General features: G+C 42.9%; 1 protein-coding gene across 3 annotated transcripts in view; it reads right to left on the reverse strand.

Annotated features, from left to right (window-relative positions):
- Positions 1–11,442, reverse strand: part of MAN1C1 (mannosidase alpha class 1C member 1) — an 89,902-nt gene extending 78,460 nt beyond the window's left edge. For all 3 annotated transcript variants that reach the window (XM_065577149.1, XM_042844696.2, XM_024107655.3), the window contains exon 1: positions 10,767–11,442. In XM_065577149.1, coding sequence (XP_065433221.1) covers positions 10,767–11,303 — 537 coding nt within the window. In that variant the 5' untranslated portion in view covers positions 11,304–11,442. The remainder of the gene's footprint in view (positions 1–10,766) is intronic.
- Between the last annotated feature and the right edge of the window lie 248 nt (positions 11,443–11,690).

An 11,690-nucleotide genomic window follows, 5' to 3' on the forward strand; every position in this document is an offset into this window, starting at 1 on the left:
TCAGGAATGGCAATATACAAAAATCTGTAGGATGACACTTCAACCTCCCTGGCCACACAATAGCAGATGTAAAGATAGCCATCTTACAGCAAAAAAACTTCAGGACCAGACTCCAAAGAGAAACTGCTGAGCTCCAGTTCATTTGCAAATTTGACACCATCAGATTCGGATTAAACAAAGACTGTGAATGGCTATCCAACTACAGAAGCAGTTTCTCCTCCCTTGGTGTTCACACCTCAACTGCTAACAGAGCACCTCACCCTCCCTGATTGAACTAACCTCGTTATCTCCATACTGATTTATACCTGCCTCTGGAAATTTCCATTACTTGCATCTGAAGAAGTGAGGTTCTTACCCACGAAAGCTTATGCTCCCAATACTTCTGTTAGTCTTAAAGGTGCCACAGGACACTCTGTTGCTTTTTACAGCTTCAGACTAACACGGCTACCCCTCTGATACTTAAAATAGCTGTGAAGAGTAAATTTCTATTTTCAGAACTCCAGAAGAATCAGGTTTTGTTCCTCAACTCAGGACTGCCAGCACTAAAATTTGAGATGAGAGCCGTCTGATGAGGAACTGGAGAATTGAAAACACTCCAGTACTTCTTTTGGAGGCTTTTTATCAGCTAGCTGGGCTGACTTATACATGTGGGTAGAAATGGTATGAGCGGGCACTACAGCATTATAATAGTCTTTTTAGAGTAGCAGCCGTGTTAGTCTGTATCCGCAAAAAGAAGAACAGGAGGACTTGTGGCACCTTAGAGACTAACAAATTTATTAGAGCATAAGCTTTCGTGGACTATAGCCCACTTCTTCGGATGCATATAGAATGGAACATATATTGAGGAGATATATATACACACATACAGAGAGCATAAACAGGTGGGAGTTGTCTTACCACCTCTGAGAGGCCAATTAATTAAGAGAAAAAAACTTTTGAAGTGTGGTACCCGCATGGCCCCACAATATGCCAACATTTTTATGGCTGACTTAGAACAACGCTTCCTTAGCTCTCGTCCCCTAACGCCCCTACTCTACTTGCGCTACATTGATGACATCTTCATCATCTGGACCCATGGAAAAGAAGCCCTTGAGGAATTTCACCATGATTTCAATAATTTCCATCCCACCATCAACCTCAGCCTAGATCAATCCACACAAGCGGTCCATTTCCTGGACACTACTGTGCTAATAAGCGATGGTCACATAAATACCACCCTATACCGGAAACCTACTGACCGCTACACTTACCTACATGCCTCCAGCTTCCATCCAGGACACACCACACGATCCATTGTCTACAGCCAAGCTCTAAGATATAACCGCATTTGCTCCAATCCCTCGGATAGAGACAAGCACCTACAAGATCTCTATCAAGCATTCTTAAAACTACAATACCCACCTGCTGAAGTGAAAAAACAGATTGACAGAGCCAGACGAGTACCCAGAAGTCACCTCCTACAAGACAGGCCCAACAAAGAAAATAACAGAACACCACTAGCTGTCACCTTCAGCCCCCAACTAAAACCTCTCCAGCGCATCATCAGAGATCTACAACCTATCCTGAAAGATGATCCTTTACTCTCACAGATCTTGGGAGACAGACCTGTCCTCGCTTACAGACAACCCCCCAACCTAAAGCAAATACTCACCAGCAACCACACATCACTGAACAAAACCACTAACCCAGGAACCTATCCTTGTAACAAACCCCGATGTCAACTCTGTCCACATATCTATTCCAGTGACATCATCATAGGACCTAATCACATCAGCCATACCATCAGGGGCTCGTTCACCTGCACATCTACCAATGTGATATATGCCATCATGTGCCAGCAATGCCCCTCTGCCATGTACATTGGCCAAACCGGACAGTCTCTACGCAAAAGAATTAATGGACACAAATCTGACATCAGGAATCAAAATACTCAAAAACCAGTGGGAGAACACTTTAACCTGTCTGGTCATTCAGTGACAGACCTGCGGGTGGCTATATTACAACAGAAAAACTTCAAAAACAGACTCCAACGAGAAACTGCTGAGCTAGAATTGATATGCAAACTAGACACAATCAACTCCGGTTTAAATAAGGACTGGGAATGGTTGGGCCATTACAAACATTGAAATCTATCTCCCCTTGTAAGTATTCTCACACTTGTTATCTAACTGTCTGTCTGTGCTGGGCTAGCTTGATTATCACTTCAAAAGTTTTTTTCTCTTAATTAATTGGCCTCTCAGAGGTGGTAAGACAACTCCCACCTGTTTATGCTCTCTGTATGTGTGTATATATATCTCCTCAATATATGTTCCATTCTATATGCATCCGAAGAAGTGGGCTATAGTCCACGAAAGCTTATGCTCTAATAAATTTGTTAGTCTCTAAGGTGCCACAAGTCCTCCTGTTCTTCTTTTTAATAGTCTTTTTGTTACTTTCTAAAGTACACAGCTATGCACTTTCTTCACTGGCCAAGGAAATCATGTTAACACAATTATAGCAAGAACGCGGTTTTAAAACACTGCTCTCTAGAAAGATACTAACATGGTTTCAATTCTCAGTACTGACAAGCATTTAGGACCTCACCTGCCCCCAATGGAGTCAATGGGAGTTTTTCATTGACTTCAACTGAAGCAAGATAAGGTACTTAAAAACCTGACATTTCCTACAGAATACCGAAGATAACGTTTTGTTATAGCAAGTTAGTGTTTGTACAGCACTTTGAAAATGTAAAGCCCGATCAGTTGTGCTGCTGTAGCATTTTCCACGCCTTCTGCATAAATTATTCTTCACAATGCTCTTATGATTATCCCCATTCTACCATATAACGATCTGAAGAACAGAAAGGTTAAGTGACGCATCCAAGACCAGAGAGTAGAAATGTCAGAGGCAGGATTAGAACTAATGAATTCCTGGCTCCCACTCAATCTCACACACAAAAAACAATTAACTCAAATAAGCAACTAAGAATTATTTTTAGTGGGACTTCTGTTTGCTTTTCTTTTTAATCCCCTTTAGTCCTCTCCACTGACTCAAGTACACAGCTTGGTTACATGCAAGGGACTCCTTGTTTCAGCTTTCAAGATAAATGTATGCAGAGGGAAAGCAGTAAAGTAGTTTTTGGTTTAGAACAGTCTCTAAAAATAATTTGCACTTATAAAGCTCCCCAAGGAACTCAAAGTGCTTTGAAAGCATTAGTTATGCCTCACACTAGCTAAATTAGGTAAGTACAGTAATACCCATTTCATAGACGGACACACTAAGCTAGAGAAGTTAAGAGTAAAATATTATATTTTTAAAGATTTGATTCTTTATGCAGCTAATGCCACAGGTTGTTCAGGTTAACACTGAAATATTAGTATATTAAAATATTATTTATAATTATTATAAATTATTATTATTGTAAAAATATTACAAATATTATTTTTAACTACTTTTCACCACTTCTGCTGTTTACTTTTGCCATGTCTTTCAGGGTGGACAATGAAGTAGTCCATTTCATTCCTATTTTTAGTAAATTTCACCTTTTGTCTCTGTTATATTAGAACAATATTTGCATTGTTTGGGTTAAAAACTGCAAGGGAAATGTTTTGGTAGTGTTTACATTAGACATTTACAAATAGAAATATATATCATAACAGGTTATGTAAAAGTTTATTAAAAGCTTATTTTTACAAAAAAATCTAAATTTGGGGCCATATTTAATCCAATAATGTTATTACTTGCCTAAGCCCACAAAGTGAATCTGTAGCTACAAATGGAACCCAGAGCCCAGTGTTCTGTTGTCCTTAATAGGACATGATGTGTGTCTCTAATAAATATGTGAAGGTCTAATAATTAATATTATCCAATTCTCCTCTGTTCCCACTGTGCCTCCTTCTCTGAGTTTGTGTTAGGTCCATCATGCACAATATACCCATTATATACAGATCAATGATACAATATTTTGGAAGGGCTCCAAAGGAGTTGTCATGGTGTGTTGTATCATACAATAAACTATAACTATAAACTATATAAGCTAAGGCAACAATTATGGGTGCATGTCAACTCCACACACAAAAAAGTCTTCTACAATTCTAAGGTACTTGTTGGGTCTATATAGTCATTGCTTTTTAAGTTTAAAAATACGATAAAATTCAAAATACAAAATTTCCCCTCTCCCTGCAGTAAAATAGTGAATAGTTAACATTGTTTAGACAACTGCAAGTAAACGTTAGGTTTAGAAGCAAAAGCGCAGACCCGTCTAAGATTATAAAACGTATTTTCTTCCCATCCTTCATTCCTTTAACTTAAGAACAAGCTAATTTTAAGGATTAGATACATATTTAAAATGTAAAGAGTAAGAAAAGTGTTTCCTGTGAACTCTTGCAAAGAAGCAAAATGAAAGAACAAACGGAAATAATCCTCCCAGTAAGGGAGCAGATTTAATTGTTGATTACAAGATTAATCAAGAACCTATAAATATTTTGCACAGGGAATGAGTCAAGTTGGATAAGATCCCATGTTTTAGCAAATATTTGTGACATGCAATTATTGAGAAGATTTAAGTGATTAAATATATGGTAAAGTGTTACAGATGAGGTGAAGCCATTATCTAACTATACTGCTCCATCCTTCTGGTCTTTGTATTTGAGGCAACCCAATGAGTTTCCATGCGTTTACTGAACTAATTCAGCAATATGTAGGGCCTTGTGCATAACAGACTTGTATGCCTCCTGGAAACCTGTTTAACCACGTCCAGATCTTGTGTTCAGTCATTATCTGTCTGGAGAGGTCCACGCTCTAGCAATTTTGATTGTGTACAAACAGGGCACTGTCTTTAAGCAGCAGTTTACAAATCAGCTTTACATCAAATTTAGTTGTTTTGTAAAAAGAGCTCTCGGTGTTTGATTTTGTAGCCAAGAGCAGACATTTACTGACCACTATAATCCCCTGAAATGCTGAAATAACCTTAACTGTAGCAACAGTAGTGGGTACTCCTATACCATTAGGATCTTGAAGTATACTGTACTGTAGCATGGGTTACAGAGGTAAAAATATTTTCTGTATTCATATATCACATCAATAGGACAAATATTGTTAGTCGATTTACCATACACACCAATGGTGTAAATATATGTTTAACCATATACCATTTGCGCTGAATGAGGAATTCACAGTCTCATCATACACAGGTTAGGTCTAAATTTTGTTTGCACGAATCCACCAGAGACTAGTGAAGCACAAAATATATTGTACGCATCATTTGGGAAATTTTTAGTATGGTGCCTTTTCAAAGGTTCAGTAAATAAGGCATGAGAAAAGAGAACACAATATAAAGGAAAATTTCAGCAGGCCTTGACCCAGCTAGAATTCCAAAATACAGCAGGACCCTCTCATAGCAAAGCTATTTTTCCTCTACAGCTGGAATTATGATTTGATCACAATATACTGAAACAGTTTGGAATCTTCAGTCTATTTCACTATAAAGAGTTTTACTATAGCAGTTTTCTCTTTAATCAATTTCCAGTGTACCTCTCTTACAAGGTACTTGACTAATGTTTGACCTCCACAAAGGACTAAATTATCTGAGTTCTAGCTAGACAGATGGGTTCAGAAAAATACATTTCCATCTGGAGTTGCTATTGGCACTATGAAAGCACTAGAACTGACAGTATGTGGCATTTACTTTTAGGGCTGCCCTCAGAATTAGGAAGAAGTAATTGCACCACACAGAAGAATATGGAGAGAGAGAGGGCTGAGACATTCAGGATTGGCAGAGGAATTGTCTCCAGAACTGATCATGGGATATGGAGCATTTCACTGTCAAGCCAGTTGTAAGCTAAAACCAACAACTGTGAGGAGCTCTATGTTACTAAAGTTGGTGGTCTCAGTCCAGTTCTTAGTGGCTCAGTATACATCAAATACCATCATTACTATTACCGGCCTCACTGGTCATGTCTGCAGAGTCACCAAGGACTGAGTGAGCATGTGAACTGAACTCTCCTCTCCCACCAGGGGTCAGGGTTGAGGTACTTCTTCAGAAGGATGATACAGGGCACTTACTTAGCAGCTACCTGTAATGTACCCGTTGTATTTTATCCACAAATGGATTACTGGGTAGGATTTTCAAAAGCATCCAAGGGAATTAGGCACTCAACACCACTGACTTTCCATGGAAGTTGAGCACCTAATCTAATGTTTCTAATTCTTGTAAATTAGCTGCTAGAAGTAAACTGCCAAGATAGCTGTTTAAAAACGGATCTACCTTGGTAGTTGTCTGCTGTTCAGCCATATGTTATATCTGAAAATGATTACTACGACAACTGAAAATATAGTATTGTAGTGGTGTGACTTGGTGACAGCCTCGTCGTTAGTCACAAAGATTAAAAAAAATAATATTTTCAGTGATAGCAAGACTTCGTTTGGAGGAACAGCGGGAAACCATATGGATGGCCTCTTGAAAATAAGAACCTGGATAGCAGAAAACTGTCAAATTAAATACATATTTAGAACTGTGTTAAAAAGCACAAACTGAAGGCCAGGTGAGGTAAATGTGGGGGTGGGGGGGAGAAGGAGTAACTATGATGAAAAGAGCGACAATATAAAAACAAACTGAATATATTTCAGAGAGGTACAGGATTAAGAGCAAGGAACTCCTGGGTTGTGACCCTAGCTCTGACACATTCCCTCTGCACGCCTTGAAAACTCAGGTACAAGGACATTGTCAGGTTAAGAACATATTCTCTTATATTAGGTCAAGACACATTTCCTTACTTAAGTTATTATTAATGCCTTTGTTTATTAAACCTAAAGAAGCTGTAAGTCTCCTTTATTTATGCTGCTTGTTTACTGTTTGGATTTTTCACAGCTTTGAGAGAGAAAGCAGGCTAGTCAGTTTCACTTTTGTTTATGGCCAGTTTGTAGTCAGTTATCGGTACCTATTCTCAAGCACTAGCACATTGCTGCTTTGGTTGAGTTGAAGACACTTCAGTTTTATCTTTTCCATTGTTCTCCGGTCCCACCAAGCTCCCCCTCAATTTAGACCTGCAGAGCCAATGCAGCAACAGGAGAGCAAACTGTATTCTATTTTGCCTCATGCATCATCAGCAAAACTGTCAGCTAAACTCAAATTGCAAAACATTTATGATGCAAGAGGCAGAAACCACACAGCTTGATTTTTTCAGATCCCAGGCTGAATTTTCAGTGATGGCAGCTGGGGAGTTAGGGGAGAGGGAGAATCATTCTGACTTGTAATTGAGGCAACTTGATCTGAAAATTGTTGAGAGAGAGAGAGAATAAATATGGAATCCCACAGTGTTGTTTTTACAGTCACTTTCTGACTATAACCACATTTTGACTTTGAACATTAATCAGTATTTGGCACATGTTAAAAATTAACTATTCCCTGAAACCATGCATGATTGATCAGTTATACAACTCATGTTTTTCAGAGCTCAGTTTAGGAGATGAATTATTCCAGGCCCTTTAGATTTCTTAACCTGTAGCACTGGGAATGCTATGATTTGGTTTTATCGCAATTTTCTCCAAAGGTCAGAACTCCTGTTGTACTCAACTGTCAAAAGTAACACACAGCAGTACATCCTAGGCAATTCTCCAGATGACACTGACCTTTTGCAGTAAAAAGCCTGTGCAATACAGGTGCTTTCTTTTTGAAGAAAGAGATGCTCACTGACTTTGGGATTAAAAAAAGAAATCAGAACCTTTGTAATGCGCCCACTATGCTAAGGTTTACAGCTTGGCGTTAATTGGGAAAATATGCTAGCCAACTAAGTTCATTGTAATACTGCAATTACTTCTAATTAGTAACACCAACAGCAGTCTACCTTGTATTCCAATTTGAGAGTCAAAACACTGGCAAATAAGATACGCTGTGCACCTGATTCAAATACTGCAAGACAGTGAACTAGATTCACTGCTAGTGTGACTCCTGAATCTGCAAACAGCTTCAGTGCCCCTGCTGCTGCTCAGAATTTTCCCAAACAGCAGCACAGTTAAAATGACACCAATCTGGGCAGTTTTACCCTGTGGACAGCAATAAATTTACAGTGGGAAGAGCTGGAAAGACAAGAGTAGAACACACACACGCACAATCACCCTCGCAACAGCCAAGAAGCTGGGGACACACCCAACTCTCAAGAGGCTCTGAGCTGGGGAGAGGAAGGAGACAACTCTAACTGCCAGCAGCCAAAGTGGCCTGAAAGATGTGCAGATTTCAATGTAGCAGATCATGATACAAAAAGCTGACACAGAAGATGGAGTCCCTGAGCAGAGTTCCAGGAACAGAACCTAGTAGGCCTTTCACCCCTTCCTTCAGTGCTAGGAAAGGGAAGGTCCTGGATTTGACTGAGACATCATCTCTGGTCCTTGATGATGTCCCAATTCTCTGTCTCATCTGCCACGTGGCCTCCAGCTCACGTGTCCAAAATTTTTTTTCAAGCCCTGTTAATACCCATCCTCTCTGTGTTCTGGAGAATGCACCTAGTGCACTGTAAGAAGAACCTAGGAAAAAAAGACGAACAACTAGAACAATCTGGAGCAGATTTTAGCAAATTGCGTAGCTTGAAATTCTGGAAGAAAGAGAGGGGACTGGGACATCATCAAGGACCAGAGATGATGTCAGTCAAATCCAGGGCCCTGTAGCTAACATATACATCTGAATGTGCAGTAATTTGATCGTTCATCCCTGCAGAATGCCACCGCTATCACCAATCACCCATACCTCACATTTCCACAAAATGTACAAATGAAATGCATTTTGACAATCTAAATGCTGTGTCATGACTTTGCTGGTTTCCTCTTTACCACTTATTACCCTTTCCACTCTCCTTTTTATACATAATTTTTTTATCTTTTCCCCTCTTCATTTCCTTCCTTGTGTCTCTTCTATTGAAAATAAAAAAAACACTTTTCTTAACAAGTCAGTGCAATATCCCCTTCCTGTTTTGTATAGTCACTTTTGTCTTCTAGCTCCATTTTTGGACAGAGGGGAAACCTAACTTTGCCATCGCGCACTAATTGTGAATACATTCTAAGCTCTCAGGCCTGAATATGTTCAGGCTGCTAAATATTAATCCTGTATTAAAAATTAAACACAGATAAATGGTCTAGTGCCACATTTAATTATTTTAAAAACAACTGATGTTAGCTTTGCATGTGTGCCTCATGTTGTCCTAGTGTACTTTGGCACTGGGAGCCCACAAGGTATCAAAATATACAAGAATCCTTACCTCAAAGTGTATGAGAGAGCAAGATGCTGGTATATTTTGATACCCTGCTGGCTAACAACAGTGCAGCAGACAGGCAGAGTGAAAGGATGGTTCAATCATGCCTGGGATCATAAAGAAACCTAGCACCCCTGGGTGTGTTGTGTCTGGCTGCCTGGCAGAGAAGTTGGAATTTTACCAGTACTGCAGCCTTTGTTTTGAGAACAGCACTCTCAGAACCAAAAGGAGAGCTTAAAAAAAAAAGAATATTTTTAAAACGTAGATTGCATCAAGGGCTTGTCAACCTTGATATTATCCCATTATCCTTTCATTTCCCTCTCTGTTCAACTTGGGGCTGTTTAAATACATGCTAAATGCCTACAGCTTTACTAAGGAACAAAACCAGGAAATTAATACTCTGCATCATTAAATCTGTGTGTTTTATTTATTGGCATTTTTGATCTACTAAGATTTGCTCCAAGTTTATCAGTCACGGCAAAAGACAGGATACATACAATCTAATATTACATTGATTCTATAGCCCTTGGTTAACTAGGTCACAGATAACACTGCAGTGTTTGCAAGGCAGCCAGGCTTTATGCACAAACTGTAGGCATTAAGCCAAATTCTACCCTCAGTTACACCCGTGTAACCCCGCTGATATCACCAAGACTGTATGGCGCTAACTCAAGGCCAGAATTTGGTCCTTTGTTTCCAGGTAAAAAGTCCTGAATCCCTGCTTCCCTAAGCTAGATGCCAGAGTGATTTACAGATGCAGAGGACCTAGAAATCGGCGGGATAGAAAGACCTAGTAGGTCACATACAGTCCATCCCGTAGGCTAGTGCAAGTCTGATAATTATTTTCTAACGCTTTATCCACTCCACGCTTTAAATATCTTAAGTGACCAGGTTTCCACTATTTCCCGGGCGGGAGACTATTCCACAATGTTATAATACACCCCACGGTTAGGAAGTTTTTCCAAATAGCCAACCTGAAATTTGCCTTTGTATTATTTCATCTCATAGCTCCTAGTCACACCTATTCGGCTACCCGAACACATTTCCTCTGTTGAGTGTGTAGAAATGCAGAGACATGTGCCTTGTGTCACATTATAGGTAACGCATGCCTTTGGGGACACGGTAAAAAGACACCCCATTGAAAGGGGCATCATGAGTCTGCACTAATCTTAGCGATTGAGAGAGAAATACAGAGGTGGCAAGGATAGGGGTGGAAAAGCCAGGAGCCCTGGGTGATAAAGGGAGCATGCAGAGAGGCTAGGGACTAGAGTGCCGGATAACACAAACAATAACTGAGAAGAGACAGGGACGCTTGTAAAGGGCTGGTGGAATAATCGAGGAGAGACATGGAAGGGGTCAATGAGGGGACACGGGGGTGGAAGAGGACTACCTAGGGAAACGCAGTGTACCAGGGTAGGAGACATGGGGGCTCACGGGAGGGATGAAGGAGAGCTGAGGGAGTGATTGACTAGTGATGGAGAATGGCAGGAGGGGAAGGGAGCCGAACAAGCATGAAGAGATGAGGAGCAGCCGCGGAGCCTTTACCTCTTTGATCTTCAGCCTGCGGGCGCGGGTCTCCAGCTCCTCGCCGCCGCGTCTCCCCAGCACCGGGTGGCGAAGGCTGCTGTGGAATTTCTCGTAGTCGAAGCGGAACGGGGCTCGGGTCTGGCGGGGAGCGGCGGGGGCGGCAGGCGCCGACTCCGTCCCCGCCTCGGCGCCCCCTTCCCCGGGCTGCACCTGCTGCTTGCTGCCCCCGGCGGAGGTGTGGGCCGGGGGGGCGCCCAGCCGGGCCGCGGCGCGGAGCTTGTCCCGGAGGCGGCGGGGGGCGGCGGGGCTGGCATGGCGGGGCTCGGCGGCGGCGGCGGCCGGGGGGCTGCGGGGCAGGTCGGAGTCCCCGGCGGCGGCGCGGCGGGGCAGGAAGAGGCGCTTGAAGCGGGAGGAGTCGGGCAGCAGGAAGAGGGCCCCGAAGCAGAGGGTGAGCAGGCCCGAGAGGAAGAGCAGAAAGAGGAACTTCTGCGGCAGCCGCAGCCCCAGCGCCGCCGGCCAGCCCGGCATGCCCGGCAGCTTCCGCAGCAGCAGCATGGGCACGGCCGGGGGGCGCCCCGGGCACCCGCTCGGGCGGGAGGCTGCTGTGGAGCCGGGAGGCGCTGCAGGCACCGGGGGTGCCCGGCAAAGACAGGAGAGGAGCCCCGGGTCCAGCAGAGTCAGTGTAGAGGGCCGGGCACTTGCCCCTGCGCTGCCCGGGGGCTCCCCACTCTCCCGGGCCGGCAGCGAGAGGGGCGGACACGTGGATCGCTCAGGGGAGAGGGGAGCTGCTCAGGGGCAACAGGAGCTCCGCACGCCCGCCGCTTGGGCTGTGTCCCAGGCTCCAGGGGCTGGCAACGGTGCCTGGAGGGGAGCGGAGTTGCGGAGTTGGCAGGCTGGGATGCTCGGCCGCGGCCGTCCCCTTCCCTTCCCCGCGCACAGGCG

The sequence above is a fragment of the Chrysemys picta genome, chromosome 23 (assembly GCF_011386835.1).
Source record: "Chrysemys picta bellii isolate R12L10 chromosome 23, ASM1138683v2, whole genome shotgun sequence".
NCBI classification, from domain to species: domain Eukaryota; kingdom Metazoa; phylum Chordata; order Testudines; family Emydidae; genus Chrysemys; species Chrysemys picta.